Source organism: Phalangium opilio, unplaced genomic scaffold, assembly GCF_054372755.1.
Source record: "Phalangium opilio isolate 3A_F unplaced genomic scaffold, DU_Popi_V2 ptg000031l_1, whole genome shotgun sequence".
In the NCBI taxonomy this organism is placed as follows: Eukaryota; Metazoa; Arthropoda; class Arachnida; order Opiliones; family Phalangiidae; genus Phalangium; species Phalangium opilio.
The window spans coordinates 15,209,110-15,227,700 of NW_028324158.1; the positions used below are offsets into that span (position 1 = coordinate 15,209,110).

General features: G+C 42.3%; 2 protein-coding genes across 5 annotated transcripts in view; both read left to right on the forward strand.

Moving 5' to 3' along the window:
• The window catches only part of LOC149690931 (proton-coupled amino acid transporter 1), a 64,085-nt gene extending 61,674 nt beyond the window's left edge, over nucleotides 1-2,411 (forward strand). For all 4 annotated transcript variants that reach the window (XM_089870393.1, XM_089870394.1, XM_089870392.1 and 1 more), the window contains 8 exons: nucleotides 2-295; nucleotides 373-461; nucleotides 542-719; nucleotides 792-1,082; nucleotides 1,160-1,335; nucleotides 1,395-1,582; nucleotides 1,652-1,780; nucleotides 1,901-2,411. In XM_089870393.1, coding sequence (XP_089726519.1) covers nucleotides 8-295; nucleotides 373-461; nucleotides 542-719; nucleotides 792-1,082; nucleotides 1,160-1,335; nucleotides 1,395-1,582; nucleotides 1,652-1,780; nucleotides 1,901-2,031 — 1,470 coding nt within the window. In that variant the 5' untranslated portion in view covers nucleotides 2-7 and the 3' untranslated portion in view covers nucleotides 2,032-2,411. The remainder of the gene's footprint in view (nucleotide 1; nucleotides 296-372; nucleotides 462-541; nucleotides 720-791; nucleotides 1,083-1,159; nucleotides 1,336-1,394; nucleotides 1,583-1,651; nucleotides 1,781-1,900) is intronic.
• Nucleotides 2,412-4,706: 2,295 nt separating this feature from the next.
• Nucleotides 4,707-18,591, forward strand: part of Myo95E (Myosin 95E) — a 41,259-nt gene continuing 27,374 nt past the window's right edge. Inside the window, exons 1-3 of the mRNA XM_089870403.1 lie at nucleotides 4,707-4,898; nucleotides 5,283-5,399; nucleotides 13,686-14,307. The gene's annotated coding sequence lies outside the window, so the exon portion shown is untranslated. The remainder of the gene's footprint in view (nucleotides 4,899-5,282; nucleotides 5,400-13,685; nucleotides 14,308-18,591) is intronic.

Sequence of the window (18,591 nt, forward strand, 5' to 3'; positions counted from 1 at the left end):
GGTGGCGATGGATTTCACGGACTCGGGCCGAGTGGCGGCCAGAAAAGAGTCGAGTCCCTTGCTCTTCGATAGCCAGGCCAGCAATTTGTCGGAGGGACGCGCCTTGGAAGGTGGCAGCATGTACGACCCGACGGTCGACGACGAGTTTGGACGCGCCCGGACCGAGAGCGTCGGGATAACTTCGGCCGATCATAAATACACCAGCAATTTTCAGACCATGATGCATCTCTTGAAGAGCAACCTGGGAACGGGCATCTTGGCCATGCCCAAAGCATTTGCCAACGCCGGACTATTGGTGAATATGACACGATTGACGTCATGGTCACCTTCGAAATTTGAAATGATTTTCTTAATTATCTTTTAAATTATTAGGTTGGTACTCTCGGTATACCAATCATGGGACTTATATGTATTCATTGTATGCATATTTTAGTTAATTGTAATAAGAATTTATCCAAAAGGTACACTCCACCTTTCTCTAAACTATTCGGAAGGGAAATTGAAATTCTGGTTGTTCTTTTCTCTCCCCCTTCATGAATAGAATCAAGGCTCGGTCTTTAGGTTACGATAAAGTAGTTTACTACGCTTTTAAGATGGGACCGCCTCGGTTGCAACGTTACGCCGCCTTCGCGAAAGGCACCGTCAACTTTTTCCTCCTTTTAACGCAATTCGGATTTTGCTGCGTTTATTACGTCTTCGTCGTCACCAGTTTGACGCGGGTAAACGCGACATGGCTACTTGTCCCTTTTTATTGAACCCTAAATAAAGCCCTTTTCGCCCCCTTTTTGCAGTTTATTAGTAACGTGGCGGGATACGATCCGAAGCATCCCCCGATTGGGACGATCGCGTTAACTTCCATTTTACTTCCGTTCATGATTGGTTTGAACATGATTCGAAGTCTTCGCACTTTGGCCTTTTTCTCGGCCTTTGCCAATGTTTTACAAGTTGTCGGTCTGAGCATTATTTTCGCCAATCTCTTTCAAAATATTCCTCCCGTCTCGAGCCGACCTCTCTCCGTCAGTATCAGTAAACTTCCCCTTTATTTTGGAACGGCCATTTACGCCTTCGAGGGCATTGGAGTCGTGAGTTTTCCGTCTTCCTTTGTTCTATGTGTGTCGGGGCTCTGAATTGGTGGGGTTCTCTGGTGTCTGTCGCTTAGGTTTTACCCCTCGAAAATGAAATGGAAACGCCTGAAGACTTTGGCGGTTTAAACGGCGTTTTGAACACGGGTATGGTCCTAGTCAGCGCTCTGTACACTGCCATGGGTTTCTACGGGTTTTTACACTACGGAGAAAATGTCGAGTCCACTATTACCAATACCATTCCGCAAACCCCGTAAGCCGTCAGTTGGGATGAAGCCCATGGCTGGACCAATCTAACCATTGTAATTCTAGGGTGAATGAAGTTTGTCGGTTCATGTTTTCGTTGGCCATCTTCCTGTCGTATTCCATTCAACTTTACGTTCCCGTTCAAATTATCTTCCCCTATTTAAAACGAAAGTATTATCTGGATGATAAATTCACGGAAAAAGGGATAGCTCGACTCGAATGGATCTTCCGAGGCGTTTGCGTCTGCGGAACGTGTAAGTTAAATTAAATTTATTAATTAATGGGCACTTGACTTCAAAGTTAATCGAATTGAATCGTTTCAGTTCTGTTCGCGATTGCCATTCCCGATTTGGAGCTTTTCATCTCGTTGGTGGGCGCTTTAGCCAGCAGTTCCTTAGCTCTGATAATTCCGCCGATATTAGAGAGTATCACGTACTGGGACGAACCTTGTTGTAAGTTTGACGACACCTAACATTAACCTATTGACCTTTTGCCAAGTGTTTTTTCAGGAAATAATTGATTTTAATTTAATTCTGTCTTTTTAACAATGAATGTGTTTCATTGTTCTACAGCTCGGACGTATTGGTATTGGATATCAACTAAGAATATCACGATATGCGTATTTGGTATAATTGGCTTCGTCACGGGAACCTACGCCACTTTAGTCAAATTAATTAATCCGGAAGCGGCCGCGGAAAATTGACCCCTCCCCCCCCCCAATATCTTCCACTAACAATAAAAAAATAAACACTAACTTCCATTATCAGTCGTACATTCCAAAATCTGTCGTAAAATGTAGGTAAATTGTCAAGTCCCCCTTAAATTGACCTAAAAATGACCAACGAGGGAGTGTGGAAGCTTTGACGTCAGGTAAAGTCGAGGCTGCAAACTGATTTAGTAATTTATATCGAGTTTTATTGGACTATTTACGTGAAAATGAACATTGGTGGTGAGATTTCGCGTTGAACGTCGTCATCGCGAAAATTAGGCCAAATTGGGTATCAGTCAATTTTCTAAAGAATCTTTTTGTAAAGAAATTATATTTACAATTATTTAGACGTATAAAATTAATTTATTAATATTATTGAATTTATTCGAGTTTAGACACTATCAAATTTTAATTAGCCTAATTTTTTAATTAATTACGAGATTTTATATACGAAATGTTATCATTGTAAAAGCCGCTCTCTAACGCCAATAATTCATTTTACTATAAATTAACGAAATCGAGGCGAATTATTTTATCTAATTACCGGTGGTAATCAGTTGACCTAAATACCTAAAACAAAATAATCATCATGAGGTAACAAAGAACATTCCAATTGAATTGAAGATAACGCGGTGGTGTATTTGTTCCTTCATTTTTGCCCAGCCAGCTTTACCGCCATGATTACCTTTAAAATTAAAAGTTACGTTTATTGTTTTTATATAAATATTTTTACAGGAAAAACTAACTAAAGAGAATCTTATTTTATGTCGCGTCCCATTTGAAATATAACCCTTTCGTTTTTGTTATTGTTTAGTTTGTTTAGATTAAAAGACGCGAATTACGAAGAGATAAGTCGCCAATGTTATAGTGGATGAAGTCGCGCGTAACTACTGGACTCAAGTTGGATGGATTTTCGCAAACATTCAGGTAACTCCGCGACGGTTTAGCCCCGGACGGGTTTAGATTTGATCTTGACGCGATGGCCGCGGGTTTGACGCGAAATAGGCCTAGATAATAGACACGGAACGGGAGAAATGGCGCAGAGAGAGAGTGTGAGAGAGAGAGAGAGAGAGAATTATTGATATTTTTCCATATTATATTTAAATTATTATTCTTGTCCGGCTTTAATATAAATTTAATACATGTATTTTGTTAATTGATATTCGCGTAATTGTATTTTCACGCCAATTGTTAAAAAATATTATTATTTTTCAAACTTGATTTATTAAAGTTTTGGAAATCACTCGCATCCAAGAACAATATTCTTGGGTGAAATTTTTTGCTAAATCTCTCCGATTTTCGAGGAATTTACAGCGAAAATGGAAATATTTTTTTTATTTTGTAAAATATTTTCGAGGGGGAATTAAAAGAAGAAGTGAAGTGGTGGTTGGAAGGAATTTCGGCTGCACTTTCTGATGGTATGGAAATTGTAGTTGGAATTCCGCTGCAGTTTTTCTCCCCCCCCCCCCCTTAGTATATTTTATATTTGGATGGGGACGGGTTTGGGGGGGGGGGAGTAGAGAGGATTTCTTTTGTTCCATAATTGAAAAGAAAAGAAGTGGAAAGAAGTTCAGTCATTGATTTCTCATTATTCGGGAGTGCATTGTTTTAAGGCTAGAGCTTGACCCCAAAAAACCACAGCACCCCCCCCCCCCGATATTAGGCACTCGACCCAGGGCCACGAAAGAAAATTTCAACAACTGCGGCCGGGATCTAATAAGTGGCGGGAGGGTGGGCGGACTGAGTGGTGGCTTTTAACGTAGGAAAAGGTTAACGCCGCCAGCCCATTGAGAGTATCCACGCTGTGAACTTCTTCCTAACCCTTTACACAAAGTCCCTTCTTTTCTCTATCCGCTTAGAACCTTGTTGTTTTAATTCAGTTCCAACGTGCTAAGGGAATATAGTTTTAAAACTGCCCAGCCTCTTCTTCTTTTATTTCTCTTTCAAATAGATTTGAATATTTTTAATTTTTTTCAAGTATCTTAGTTAATTTAATATATTTGTTAATTTTAGGTGGTCCTTGAAGTGATCGGAGACAGAGTGAGTGAGTGTTGTCCTCGTTCCGGGCCGCGCTGCCCGTTGGCCAGAAAGCGTAAATCTCTCTCGTCCAGTTATTATAATATAATTATTTATCGATCGATTTGTCCCCGAAGTTTTAGGTGAAATATTTAGTTTTTAAGTCTAAGAGAGAGAGAGAGATTCGATATTTTACGCTAAATTTATCTTAGCCTCGGAGAAAGAAGAGTTAGAAAAAACTAAGACGGACTAAAAACGGAGGAAACGCTATAGTTAGTTCGGAGTCTTATATAAGCCTTCGTTTATGTCGGTCCTTGACCGAATAGTCCTTGCCTCGGACTTGAACTTGTAGGAGAAGCTGCCTTTCGGTTGGGGACGTCTTGTTGAAGGCCGCGGCGGTCACCACCATCTTCCATTTTCTGGAAGATAGAGAAAGAAAAGACATAGATCTTTGCATTACTAGAACCATTAAGGCAAGATAAAGCGCTTTGTAGGTCGACCCCCCATCCCTCCATCCTCAACCTTCCATCCCGGCTTCTCCTTCCTATCAAATGTAAGAACTTGGGCAAAGGGACTCGGAGAAACTCCCCGCCCCTTCCAAGGACTACAAACAAACCGAACGAATTTTTTTTCACCCACTAGGAACATACCCCTATTCGCGATGTCTATGGTCATCTGGTGCGTGCTAGGAGCACCTGGTTCGAGCGAGGTTACCTGGTAGAAATTTGGCAGGGTCCTCGTAATAATGTTGGACCAGTGTCGATCGAAAAGTCATCTTAAATAGAGAGCCTAATTATTTCTCTAAAATATCAAGACGACCTCTTTGAAAGAGGTATAATAGAAAGGTCAGTTACTCGGGGGTTTCTTTTCAGTTTCGGGGTCAAACCGATATCGGTGGTATGATTGCCAAAAAATGTACTAGGCCGTATTTCTCGGGGCTACTCTTCAAAAATATTATACGAATGTTTTTGCTACCTTAACGTTTTCCGGGGGGGGGGGGGAAGGCCTAGATGCGTTCTTGGGGTATTGGGTAAATTGCCCGTTACGATACGCTCTGCGGAAAAGTATACCTGTTTTCGGAATGTACGCGCCAGGCACCAAAGGGGGGGGGGGTTATTTCGCCACGTTACGTTAGAGCTGGCTTTTTCTTATCACCAAAGTTTTTACCATCTAAAAAGTACCTTTTACGAGTGGCAATTTAATTCTTGGTGCTGGTGGTTTATTTTTAGATATGCCATGCAGTTTCGTTCCCCGAGAAGAAATGGCAACTTGGCAAGTGCTGCCCGAAATATTTGCCTATGAAAGATGGATCGAACGAAAGGTGGCCCCCCCTTCTCTGAATTCTGGTAGGTCTACATTTTTATAGGAAATACTTAACAGTTATTAGTAAGCCTATTTTAAAGAAGAAAAAAGAGATCAATTTAGTCGTGATTAGTGGTGAAAATAAGGTGGGCTTTTGCTGAATTTTCGGGGCTAATGTCGTAGTTCAAGCGGATGATACTATGATTCGTTTAAACGGGCGCGTAGCCTGCAGCGTATGGCGCGGCGATTGGCTGCAGAGACCAGGGGTAATTGCGAAGTTTTCCCCTTCATTGATGAGCCACCGATAAAGAGGCTGCCTTGGGATAATAAATGAGGAATTTTCTTTGATGGAAAAATGGAGAGGCCTCGTTTGAATACCCCTTTTCCCCCAGAACTAGCCATTTGAAAGATTCACACTCCTTTTACTTTACGCTCTGGACTTCGGTCCGTTCGGAGGGGTGGGAGGGGGGGGGCGAAAGACTGATGTCTAATGATGATTCTATCCCCAAAAATCCGATTTTAAATTCCACGTGACCTCGCCCGGGGGATGATTAGGCCCTCCATTCTTTTTTTGGGGTGTCCGTACGTAGCTTTCCATCCATAATGAAGCGAGAGAGAGCGGAAGGCGCTTAGCTTATTGCCCGACTCCTATAAAACCTCATTCGTTTTCATCACGCAGCCTTTTTCAAATCACAAATTAGACCCCCCCCCCCTCTTTTATTTCTCCTTCTCCTTTTAAATGGCGTTCGATTTTAAGGCCGAGGGATATAATGTAAACTGCTCTTTTTTTTAGTTTAGTTTAGTCGTTAGAATGAAAAGTAGAGCAAAAAATAATCCATCAAAAATCGCCTAGCTTTGTTAATCTTTGGATTTAGTCGGTTAAGCGATATTATTTTCGCTTTCGTAGCGTTTATTTTCTTTGTTAGTGGGTCAAGGACGTTTCCTCCGCGAATGTGTCCCTCCCTTTAGCTATTCGATTTTGCTAACTGAAACATTCTCTCTCTCCTCTCTCTCTCCTCTCTCTCTCCTCTCTCTCTCCTCTCTCTCTCTCTCCTATTTCGTTGCCTTCCTTTCCTTCTCCTCAGCTTCCTTTTTTTAAGCCTTGACTCTCGATACAAGCTCCATTATAAAGAAATCGAAACTAGATGGAGAAATAAAAACATTTTTCAAACGCGGATAAAAAGAAAAGAAAAAAAAACCTCAAAAAAATCTTTTACGATTTTCCCTTCATATTTCTTTGTTGTTGTTGTTGATGTCGGATTTTGATTCGTCTAAAATAGTTTCGTCACGTTTGTAAGTCTCTCCTGTATGAGAAAAAGGGCGAACTAGAAAAGGCTTTCGAATCATTTTCAGCCTTTCTTTCTTACTCTGTCAGTCACTTCATACTTTTTGGGGTTTTTTTTTAACAGCCATCAGGAGTTGTGAAAAACAGAAGGTTGCGTTTGGAGATTCGCAACTCTGGCTGGTTCTATTAGAGATACGGGGATGTCCTTTAGTCCAATTTGTCCCCCATCTAACCATACTAAAAACTTAGGGCTACGACAAACAGGGGCCGAGATATTAAGCAAAACGTAAACAAACAACCCCCTCCATAGGAATAGCATTACACTCAACTTTGGAGGCTCGTAACTCTGTTTCTATTAGAGATACGGGGATGTCCTTTGGATATGTTATAGTGCAATTTGTCCCCCATCCAACCATACTAAAAACGTAGGGCTACGACAAACAGGGGCCGAGTAATTAAGCAAAACGTAAACAATCAAACCCCTCCATAGGAAATGCATTAGACCCAACTTTGGAGGCTCGTAACTCTGTTTCTATTAGAGATACGGGGATGTCCTTTGGATATGTTATAGTGCAATTTGTCCCCCATCCAACCATACTAAAAACGTAGGGCTACGACAAACAGGGGCCGAGTAATTAAGCAAAACGTAAACAATCAAACCCCTCCGTAGGAAATGCATTAGACCCAACTTTGGAGGCTCGTAACTCTGTTTCTATTAGAGATACGGGGATGTCCTTTGAGTATGTTATAGTCCTATTTGTCACCTTTCTAATGATACTTAATACTTAGGGCTACGACAAACAGGGGCCGAGTAATTAAGCAAAACGTAAACAATCAAACCCCTCCATAGGAAATGCATTAGACCCAACTTTGGAGGCTCGTAACTCTGTTTCTATTAGAGATACGGGGATGTCCTTTGGATATGTTATAGTGCAATTTGTCCCCCATCCAACCATACTAAAAACGTAGGGCTACGACAAACAGGGGCCGAGTAATTAAGCAAAACGTAAACAATCAAACCCCTCCGTAGGAAATGCATTAGACCCAACTTTGGAGGCTCGTAACTCTGTTTCTATTAGAGATACGGGGATGTCCTTTGAGTATGTTATAGTCCTATTTGTCACCTTTCTAATGATACTTAATACTTAGGGCTACGACAAACAGGGGCCGAGTAATTAAGCAAAACGTAAACAATCAAACCCCTCCATAGGAAATGCATTAGACCCAACTTTGGAGGCTCGTAACTCTGTTTCTATTAGAGATACGGGGATGTCCTTTGAGTATGTTATAGTCCTATTTCTCTCCTTTCCAACGATACTAAATAATAATGGGTACAACAATCGGGGTCCGAGAAATAAGACAAGGATTTTTGTAAGAAGTAGGCATTTTGTACTTGTTTTGTAAAGCTCCACGGTAGAGGTAGTCAGGTAGTAGTTGTAGTAGTAGTAGGCTAATAGAAAAGGTGGGGGGGGTGTAAATGCCTAGTTAAAAAAGAGGATTTGGTGTACTACGTGTATCTTTAGGCCTCTAGAAAATCTAATCGAAAATCCCTGTCGTGATTTGGGAAGGGTTTTTTTCTCCGCGGGTTGGAAAACCTTTACCTACACTTCTTGTACATACTCTTTCTAGCGCCAAGAGCCGTTCCGTTTGGCCTTGCTATATATTCGAGGGAACGGACAGAAACCGCCCTTCATTTCATTTTTTGTTTTATATTTGCAATTTATAAGCGCGGTGTCCAAACGCGACTGACTGCCCAATCCCTTTTTTCTGATTTTCTAGAAATGAATTCTAGATTTATTTCCGTAGTGAATGAAGTTCGGGTCAGTTGTCCGACCTCTCTCTCTTCTCTCTCTCTCTCTCTCTCTCTCTCTCTCTCTCTCTCTTTCGGCACTAGGGTCGACCTCATTGGTCACGATGGACATTTCCCACGCGAGTTGGGATCCCCTCACCCCTTTCATTCCCCCCCCCAACTTCACGCTCTCCCGATTCTCTAGTACGATTTATGCCCCATCTCTTCTTACTTACTCTCGAGCCAAGAAGTAATGGCCTTCTAGGACCCCCCGCAATGACCCCAATGACCCGTTCCTTCAGCCCCCCCCCTCCCCTACGACCCCCCACCACCCCACCTAGCACACACACCTTTAAATTCGCGCACCTTCTTATAATTGCGTGCAAAGTCATTTTTTGCCCGTCGACTTCCTAAATCTTTATCCTAATAAGAGAGCTCTCCATCTTTAGTTATCGCGATGGTAAATAAATGTTCTGCTCCAAATTCAATATCTTCATTCAGTAATCGTCAATTTGACGCGTTTGTTGTCGAACTAAGCGTAACGTCCCAAAGGGAAACCCCCAATCAAAACTTATTTCTTGGCTGGTCCTCTACTGAAGTCCCCGAGTTTCGGAGAGAAGAATGGCGTCGTCCCGGGGGGGGGGGTTAGGGGGGCTATTGTCAGGAGCCCAGTGGTACTATAATTCCCATAAAATCCTATATTTTTGAACCTGTCCTATATGATCCTATAATTTCACGAAAGGTCCTATAATATCCTATATTTTAGTCATAAAATTGCATTTTAATATCGTTTCTCAACGTTAAATTTAGAAGAAACGCGTTTAAAATGACAATTTTAACGCGTTACTTACGAGTCGAGCTAAATTGTAAATTACAACGTTTTTGAATTCGGCCTTTAGGCTTAGTAAAAAGCCCGCCAAAATAGCCTCGTATCCATGGCGACTTACGTCCAATAGGCTCTAAGAGCGCCATACCAAAAACGCAACTTTTTATTTTTCTTTCCCTCTCCTCTATCGCACCCCCTCCTTCTCCCCGAAGCTCCGGAGTCTCTCTCGCCCCGGCAGGCTTTCCTTTGTTAGTTTATTGGACGCGAGATAATCGGTTATTGTTAATTGTTTTAAGTCGATTTAAACATCTAAAATTAGGCCAAAATGGATTAATTTTGTGATCAAAATTGTGCCAAGATCGAGGAACCAAGGATTCAAATCATTTTGGGATGAAATTAATCCTGTAAGTTTGTTTTTTCGACAAGTTTTTCATTTTTCTAGTCCCGTTAGCCGTTAGTGAGGTGGGGTGGTTAGGCTTAACGTCGGGGCAAGACGGTGGGGGTACGGGGAAGAGAGATAATAGCTCCCGGAGATCTTGTCTTCGCTCTGGGTGAATGAAGTCGCGTCCCGTAATGGGTGGTAAGTGGGGGATGCCAATGAAATTCAAAATGGCACTTATTTTTAGGGTTTTTTGTTTTTAAAGTCTATTTTTTAATCCAAATATAATTTTCAAACGTGACAAACTAGTCTTAGTTTTAAACGAGAGAGTCCTAGTTTAGAATACAATCAAATTAGCGTTCCACACAGACGGCGGACAAATTAACCTCCACACAGTTTAAGAAAAAATAGAATTATATATAAGCGTGTTTAGGGTCAGTATGCATAACTTTGGACACTTTTTGCATAACCTTGAATAACTTCCGTTGCTTATATGTTAGACTCAAAATTAAAAAAGCAATGGAGAGAAGCATTCTTAAGACACATTCTCACAAGTTTTCAACTTTTAAAATGGAATACATTTTTCACAAAGTAGAGTTCCCCAAAGGCCGAATTCGTGCTCAACTTTGGACACTTCTATGTAACTTTGGACGCCCCCTTCCTAACTTTGGACACCCCTTCCTAACTTTGGACAGCGAAAAAAGGGTGACTTGGGGACGCATTAGGCGAATCACAATTGTTAAATAAAACTTCGCAGTCTTCGAATTGAAATTGGCGCCAATTTGTAGTTCTATTGTAGCGCTACGTAACGGTTTTGAATCGAACCGCGGAGAGAATCGCGCCGTCTGCTCTAGCCTTTAATTTTGGCGCGCTGTTTGCCGCGTAACAATTTTAACAAACTGAGGACTTTTTTTCTTTTTTTTTTGTTCCGTGTTTATTGACGTGTCCCTTATTGTTTTAAATTCTAAAAAAGGCTAATATCGCGAGTTAATTAGTGTTAACAAACGGAGAAATCGGCCAGCATGAAAGTGTCCAAAGTTAGAAATTTGCCCATGTGTTTTTAAAGCTGAATATTTCGTCGAATTTCCCGCGTAAGACAGTGTTTAAAATACGGATTATGAAGCCAAAAAGTTGCTCTTTCGAATGGTTTCTAGTTTGTTCAGGTATGATTTCTCTAATTTTCGTCAAACCTTATTTCCCGGGACCAAAGGGTTGACCCCCGTCAAATTTGGCCGTAATTTAAATGGACGAGTTTGGGGAGTGGGCTAATTTGGCTCGTAACGTAGTCGGATGTTATTCTACGACTTTGAAGTATTTTTTTCTAAATTCCTCACATTCTAAGCTTTAAAATAAGCTATTTCATTATCAATTTGATGCATCCAGTAATTAAATATGATTTTTATAATAAAAGTGTCTAAAGTTGCAGCTGTCCAAAGTTAGGCACACTGACCCTAGTCCTATATTTTCCCATAAATTCACGTATTTTCTCCTATAAAATCCAACAATATTTCCAGATAAAAATTCCTATTTTTCCTATAAGTAATTTAAAATTTTGTCTGGGCTCCCTGAGGCGGGCGTTTGTAAAAACAAAAGCTCGGGGTATGACTAATCGATAATTAATTCGAGTCTCCGCTTGTCTAAATCATCTCTTTCGAGTCTTTTCCGTTTCCCATTTCGATTGATTATTTTGTTTTAATTAGCAACGCCAATCGAGTTATCAACAAAGAAGGAAAGCTTCCCCATAAGCACCCCCTTTTTTTTAAAAAAAAAAAGAAAACAAAATTGACATTGTTTCTCGTTTAAAGAAGAAAATTCCTTTGAGTCGCGATTTGTTCCTATTGACCTAGTTAATACGGTACGAGCCTGAATCATAATATGAAACACGCATTCCTATATTCCCCCCCCCCTTTTCTCTATTACTAGCTCGGGAGCCATGCAAGCGCGTCTCATACATATTTACCTCTTCATCCCCTCCCCCAACCCTTTTTTTTATTCAAAAAGTAGTTTGAGCCTTAAGCTCCAAACCAAACTCTCAATACGGACGACGGCTTCGGCTGAAAAAAGGGAACCATCTTTTCGGGTTGCCCTCTCCGCCACCACAAAATAATAATAATAATAATGTGTATTTTTCGTCGCCTCCGTTAAGACCAGTTCTCTACGCGTATCTAGTTTCGTTTAAAGTGAGAGTGAAATGCTGCTTTCTTTTATTTAAGTCTCCCTTTAAAATGGAAATGAACGAAACTGTTCGGTCTTTCTAGCATACTAATTACGTCACGCCCCCCCCCCCACTCCTCTGTTGAGTTTTTTTTTAACTGGAAATCGAGGTTTAGAAAAAATGGCCCTCCCTCCTCCTGCTCCTCGAAGAGCAGCCTCTTCTAGTCAGGGAGGAAAGAGGTAAGATGGAGTGGACTAGTGATGATGGGCGACCCGCGGCACTGAAACCTCTCCCAATGTACCCACCCACGCCCCCCTCTTACCTATTGTATTTGTTTGAGATCTAGCTTCTGGGCGTCCTTTACGTTTCCGTACCGTACGACCCTACCTACCTGAACGCCGAGGATGCAGAGGCAACGTTATAGTTACGGGGATAACCACTCCATCCCTCTCTCCTTCAAGCTCTATCTAGTGAAAGATCTTGTCCACCTTTTTAAATGTTTGCTAAAAGAAATTTAATTTCGGGTTTTTTAGTTTTTAGTTTTTAGTTTTTAGAGAGGACTCTGAAGGGAGCGATTTAATAAATTTAGCCTCGTTTTGTTTCCGAATTTTTAATTAAGAGCCTAATTTATTTTTGCTATTTCTTTTAAACAATTAAAGCTTTTTGGGATTGGCGCGTACGGTGATAGCCGACTTCCAGGGGTAAGAGCGCCCGTGTATTTCCTACGAGCCCCTGTAGAAGTGTTGTTCCCTCGGTACACTATAATTTAAACCTGGCCAGGATCTTACTCTTAAGTAGTTTAGTGGTCGTCTCTTAAATTGCCCCCCCCCTCCGAGGAAACGATAGTATATTTAATACGTCATCGAGTAGGCTAGAAATTAATCGAGCAACTAATTATTTTAATATAAAAATTCTTCATTTTGGGGAAAAGTGAATAGAAAATTTTCGCGTCTGGACATTCGCGCGATGCGGAGCCGAAGTATAATATAATCGAAAAGGACATTGTCATTTTATAATCGGATTAAAACAAATCCTCGAGGAGTCCCAAAGTTCCCGAAATTAGAATTAATGTATATGGAAGTCGGCGAAATTCGACAGCAATAATCAAATATCCTATCCTATCGAATTTAAGCCAAGAATGCAGAGGGGGACGGGGGGGGGAGTTAAAAATGACGGGACACGATATTTTATTGAAAATGGCGAATGCTTCGTTTGTAACGGATGACTCTTTCTCTCTCTCTCCTCTCTCTCTCCACTCTCTCTCTCCTCTCTCTCTCTCACTCTTCTTACATTCGATTTTATCTCTTTTTTTCATTTGGTCCCTTTCCCTCTTTAACTCGGGACCGGGGACAGATGTAAATTACGCAAAGTTATTTCCATGGAATTGGCGAGATTCGCGGCTGGTACTTGTAATACTTCGTGGATTATCTACTTCGGGTACGTCACGTGGGAGGGATGGGAGGAGTAGGAAAATAGTATACATCTAACTTCTAGTAGGTTTCTCTCTCTCTCTCTTTTCGGACACGGTTATCCTAGCTTCTCTCTCTCACACTCTGAGTTCGGTCGATCGATACTCGAGGTTATCTATGAATACAACACGTTTCTGCCATCTACCAATCTGATTTAAGCGGACGCGATTCAGCTCGGCCCTAAAATAACGGATCATTATGGCCTATTTATTATTATGGTCATCTGGCTTTTCATTGTTTTTAATAAGGGAATGTAAAGCGCACCCCCCACCCCCACCCCCATTCAATTCAAAGCTTTTATATTTTGGAGGTATTTTTATTTTAATTCTTTCTTTTTTCTTGACCCATATAGAAAGACGAAATGGACTTTTTCCTTAAATGGGAGTTAATTAATTCGTGATTTCTTTCTTTTTTTCTCGCGTTATAGATTGGCGATTTTTTTCATCTCGGATGAGGAGTCAATGGATGGGTATCCTCGGCCCCAGTCTCTCTCTCTCTGTGTTGGTGTGGAGTGTCTTGTGCCGGGTCTCCGTTGTGCCGGTCATCGGTTGGTTCGTTTTGGGGCGCGGTGCGCATCCCCCGGTGGTGGCCAAGCTCCCTCTATCGTGGCAAGTCGGCGTTCGGGAAGCGCGCCAGAATCTCGGCTGGCTCTGTTTCGCGCGCAATCCACCCGGCCAGGAGTACCCGAACGGTGTATAAGGAGGTTTTCCTATCCAAGATGGCGGCCGCACTCACTGTCTAGTGTCTAGCGGATTACTCGTCGTCGACCGGCGCCTTTTTTTCGTCGCCGTCTTAATTGGACCTTTTTTCGCGCCAACAAATTATCGGGAATAACGCGCCTCACCAGATTAACCCCGGTCAAGCGGCGCCGCCAAACAGAAAAGGAAATTACCAGCTACTTCTACCGGATACCTGTTTAAAAAAAAAAAAAAAAACATTGAGACCAACTGTCTATGTGCCCCGACGGTTCGGCTTCTCGGTTCAGCCTCGTCTTATAATATGAGTCTACTAGTCACCTAAAACGCCGTCGCTCCTGAATGGTTGAAAAGGTAAGCCTGGAAATCATTCCCCTTTTTCTTAGACTCGTTGTTAAGCCTAATTTTATGGCACGTTCTACTTCCATGGTGGTGGTGGTGGTTCGAGCTAGCCCCTTTCCCCTAAGCCTATTTTACTCCCCCGGAAATTTTGTGTGTGTATCTCTCTCTGTATTATAAGGGGATGACCGGGGTGAGGGTGCTAGCTGGCTAGTCGACTAGTGCCGTTATAGGACTACACTTTCCCATCTTCGGCTTGCTTCGCTGAAGAGATGAGCGGGCCCTGCCTGCCTGCCTGCCTGGACTGGTGGGCACGCGGAAGGCCCAAACCCCCTCTTTCCCATCCCACACACACTTACACTTACTAAGATGTCTACTATACTGTATACCGCCGCGGACTAGGTCGCTTCTCTGTCTATTTTTATTAGTAAATTTATTAGTAAAGTTCTTTAAAGGGAATCTGTTCGTTCCAACTTATTGATTGATTTCTATATATATTTTAATAATGGACCAAGCTGCTGTATTTAATCCGGGGCCCCGAAGTCGAAGTATATTTATTTCAAATTTATTTGTCCTTGGATAAAATAACCCTCGGTACTATTTTCTTCCGCTCTCTATTTAAGCTCGACTGCAAGGAACTCGAAGCCTAATCTAGTGTATTCCGTGGTTGGACGTTGGGATGAATGAGAGAGGGAGATCAATTGACTGACAGCAAAGCTCTCTCTCTCTCTCTCTCTCTCGTCTCTTTCGCTCCGTTTTTCTAAATCCCTTCTAAATTAATGAAAAGAGCTCGCCACGATATGCCAAAGTAATGAAAGCGAAAAATAGCCCATACCTATAAGGGAGGGGGGAAGGGATATGGGCCTAGTTTGCCACCCCCTGAGGGTTCATTATATATACACGACATGGTTGGGGGTTTGCCTGACGCGGCGGCAACTCAAAAATCAGGGAATTTAATAGTCAATAAATATCAGTAACTATAAACTGGTGTAGCGATTTTAACGGTTCTCGACTTAGCGTGTTGTTTGTAAGGGCATTTAGGTTTAGCGTTTTAAGGTGGGTCAAACGTTGATGAGAAACTGGACGTGTGCCGCTTTTGTCCATCTCCGTATCTGCAGGCACGGATTGATTCTCGCGCGACAAATAAAGCCCGAGCTGCCGAGCTCTTTGAAAAAGCTAGAAACCGCGCTCTCGTATCGATTCGGGAAAGGATTTAGAACCACCACCGCGACCAAATACTTGTTTACTCGTTTACGTACTCGTTTTTACTTTGCTCGTCCTTAGCCTTAGTCGCGGAATAGGCTTAGACCTTACCTACGCTTCAAAGGAGAAATAGGCTTTAGGCCTACGACAGGATTCTTAAACATAGTCTTAAACTATACGCCCTATTTCCGTTTCCATACGTTACTGAGTAGTTACTAGTTCTGACGTAGTTAAATTAATTCCGTGTTTATTGGTTGACCACACGGACAACTCTGACTGATGCGGATGAATTTTAGTCGGGAAGAAACCTCGTATAGCTTGATACGATAGGTCAAAATACACATTGATAAGGTTAATACTGACCCCTCATTATGGGTTTTGGGGGAGAAAACAGGAACGAGGTTCCCTTGCACTTTTGACCCCCGAGGGGGAGGGACACTCGTTTAGATAATTAAATAAACTACGCGAGTCTAACCCTAATAATTATGTGCTTTATAAAATTTAAACAAGCTGGCAACGTTATATAGCGTAGTTTGATTGTGGCAATCGTATTTCATTTGGCCCACTTAGCTTTCATTTTTATAAAATTTTTAGTCTTGGGTCTTAGAAATCGTTTAGAAACAAAAGGGTTTTTGCTTTTCGCTTCGGAAAGGAGAGAGAGAAAAAAATCTCTGGCGCGAAAGTTGAGGTTATAAGCTTTAGAAAGGGCCCCGTTTTTTTTCGGGAATAATGTTCAAAGTTTGAAAGCTTAGAGTTTAAGAGGGGCCCCGCGAGAGGCATTAGCAGCGAGGAGCCGGCGCTAGCCGAGCGGAAGAAAATTCTCATCCATATACCTAGGAATGAGAGCGCGGCCAGCCCCCCCAGAAGACCATATCGCGAAGTAATAACGCCCCCGCCCCCGCTCCTCTTCATTTACGCCTACTATTGATCCCCGCCTCGTGTCCTCCAGTCTCTTTCGGACCTTGTACACCTACAAGACAGACAGAGCGAGCGCTCGCCACTCCGAGAGAGACTCTCTGGCCAGAAAAAGGACTCTTGAGGGTCACGCTTCAATCGCAAATCCTACTCAAAAGTTTAGTCTAGCTAATCGGGATGGTCTCTAGAAGTCAAGGTTGCTAATTCGCTTTTGACCCGCTTTTGAAAACTAGGTCAAGTAAATTCCAATTTAGAATGAATCGATAATGTCCGATCCAAAGCAAATCCCTCCTCTCCATTCTCATCCCTTATTATCAAATGTTAGTTTATCCGTAATATAAAATGATTACCCAACCATTATCTCTCCGCTTTCGGAATTAGAGTCGCCAGTTTACTTTCGTTCCAATCTTCAGGCTGCGCGACGTACAATTCCTCGAAGTAATCCTTTCTACGATTTCGCCGTAGCGAGCCGTTATTGAATTCACCCATGAATATTTAAGGACTCGTATTTGGGTGTGAAATGTATTTCGGGTTGTCTCTCTAAGCTAGTCTTTCTATATCGCGCAATTTCTTTTTGTCGCTTCGTACGGGAGCCCCGAGAGATTCTTTCCTCCTCTCTCTCTCCCTCTCTCTTTCTCTTCATCGTGAATGGAATTAATACTAAGAGAGACGAGTGTAAGGCGTCCGTAGATACGTAACTCTGGGTCTTGTTCCCGTTGAAAGGCATTAGTATATGGGACGCGCCCCATTCACTCAACGCCTCATTTGTCCGGGGTCAAACGGCATCGAGCCGCTCTACCCTCCCCCCCCGTCCTCTGGCCCGTATAGCGAGGGAGGGAAGACGCGAGATGACAATGTACTATACGTGTCTAAAAATGTCCTGTATGAGTATAGGTATCTACGGATACTCGAGACGTACAGAGGGATTTACTTCGACAATAATTTGAATTAACTCGATTTACTTGTGTGTAATTTTTCTCATATAATTCGTACAAATTTGTGGAGCCGAACCTGCAGGGGTGAAACTGCATATGTATTTCCTACGGGCCCCTGTAGAACTCCGACCCGCAATACACCGGTGTATAATTTTTCTCATAATTCCTACAAATTTGTGGAGCCGAACCTGCAGGGGTGAAACTGCCTATGTATTTCATACGGGCCCCTGTAGAACTCCGACCCGCAATACACCGGTGTGTATTTTTAAATTTTTCTTTTTTTCAACCTATTGGCCGCCGGGTCTAGAAAAGTTAATTATGCCGGCGGCGAGTATAGTTTCGACGGGCTTGGCCGCCGCCAAATGTTTTAATATTAAAAATTTCCATTCGACTCTAATAAATCTTAATTCCCAATCGAAGCGCGAACGCGTACGGCCTTAACCCTTGGCAAAAAGTCTCCGTAACAATGACCCCCATTCTTCAATCCGTTCAACTTATTCGGATTAATAGACGCGAAGCTATAGAAGGACTATATAGTTTTGCTTGAAAAACTCTTCTTTACCCTTTATTTGTGGCGTTGGCTAATATTTCTTTATTATTCCAAACGATCCGAACGAAGGTGTCTGTCATACAGCGGCTTCCTCTCTTTCCCACTCCTTCCCTCTCTCTCTCTCTCTCTCTCTCTCTCTCTCTCTGTTCATCTCGAGGTAACCGTGGCAACCGGATATTCGCCTAGCTTCTTTTAACGGAGATGAAGCTCGAGCTGGCGACCTACTTTTATCATGTGCCCCCTTCCACCGCCCATTTCCTAAGTTTAGTTAAATTTCAGGGACCCCTTTTATAGGGATTGCGCGTGGCGGTTGTTGGCGTAGAGATGGGGGGGGGGCATGGCCCCAGTCGCGCGCCTGCCTTTTCCCCACCAATGGAATATTTAAGGTAAAGGACGCGACCGTAACGAAGACTAACGATCTTTCGGTCCGTTTTAGCCAAAGTACTATACGGCAGAACTTTACACGCCCTTTCTCCTCTTCGCGGCCCATCTTTTTAAATTCTTATAGCCGTGTTTGTATAAATACCAACCACATTTTGCGCTATATCAAGGTCTAACTCTTAGATGAATGAAACTCCCTCAAGCCAACTGTAGTTACCGGTCCTTGCTCTCTTTCCGTGATTATAGAGTCCGTGGTTTCGGTTAAGAAAATTGAAAATTCGAGGGAATTTTTAAATTTTTCCAGTAAAATATTGA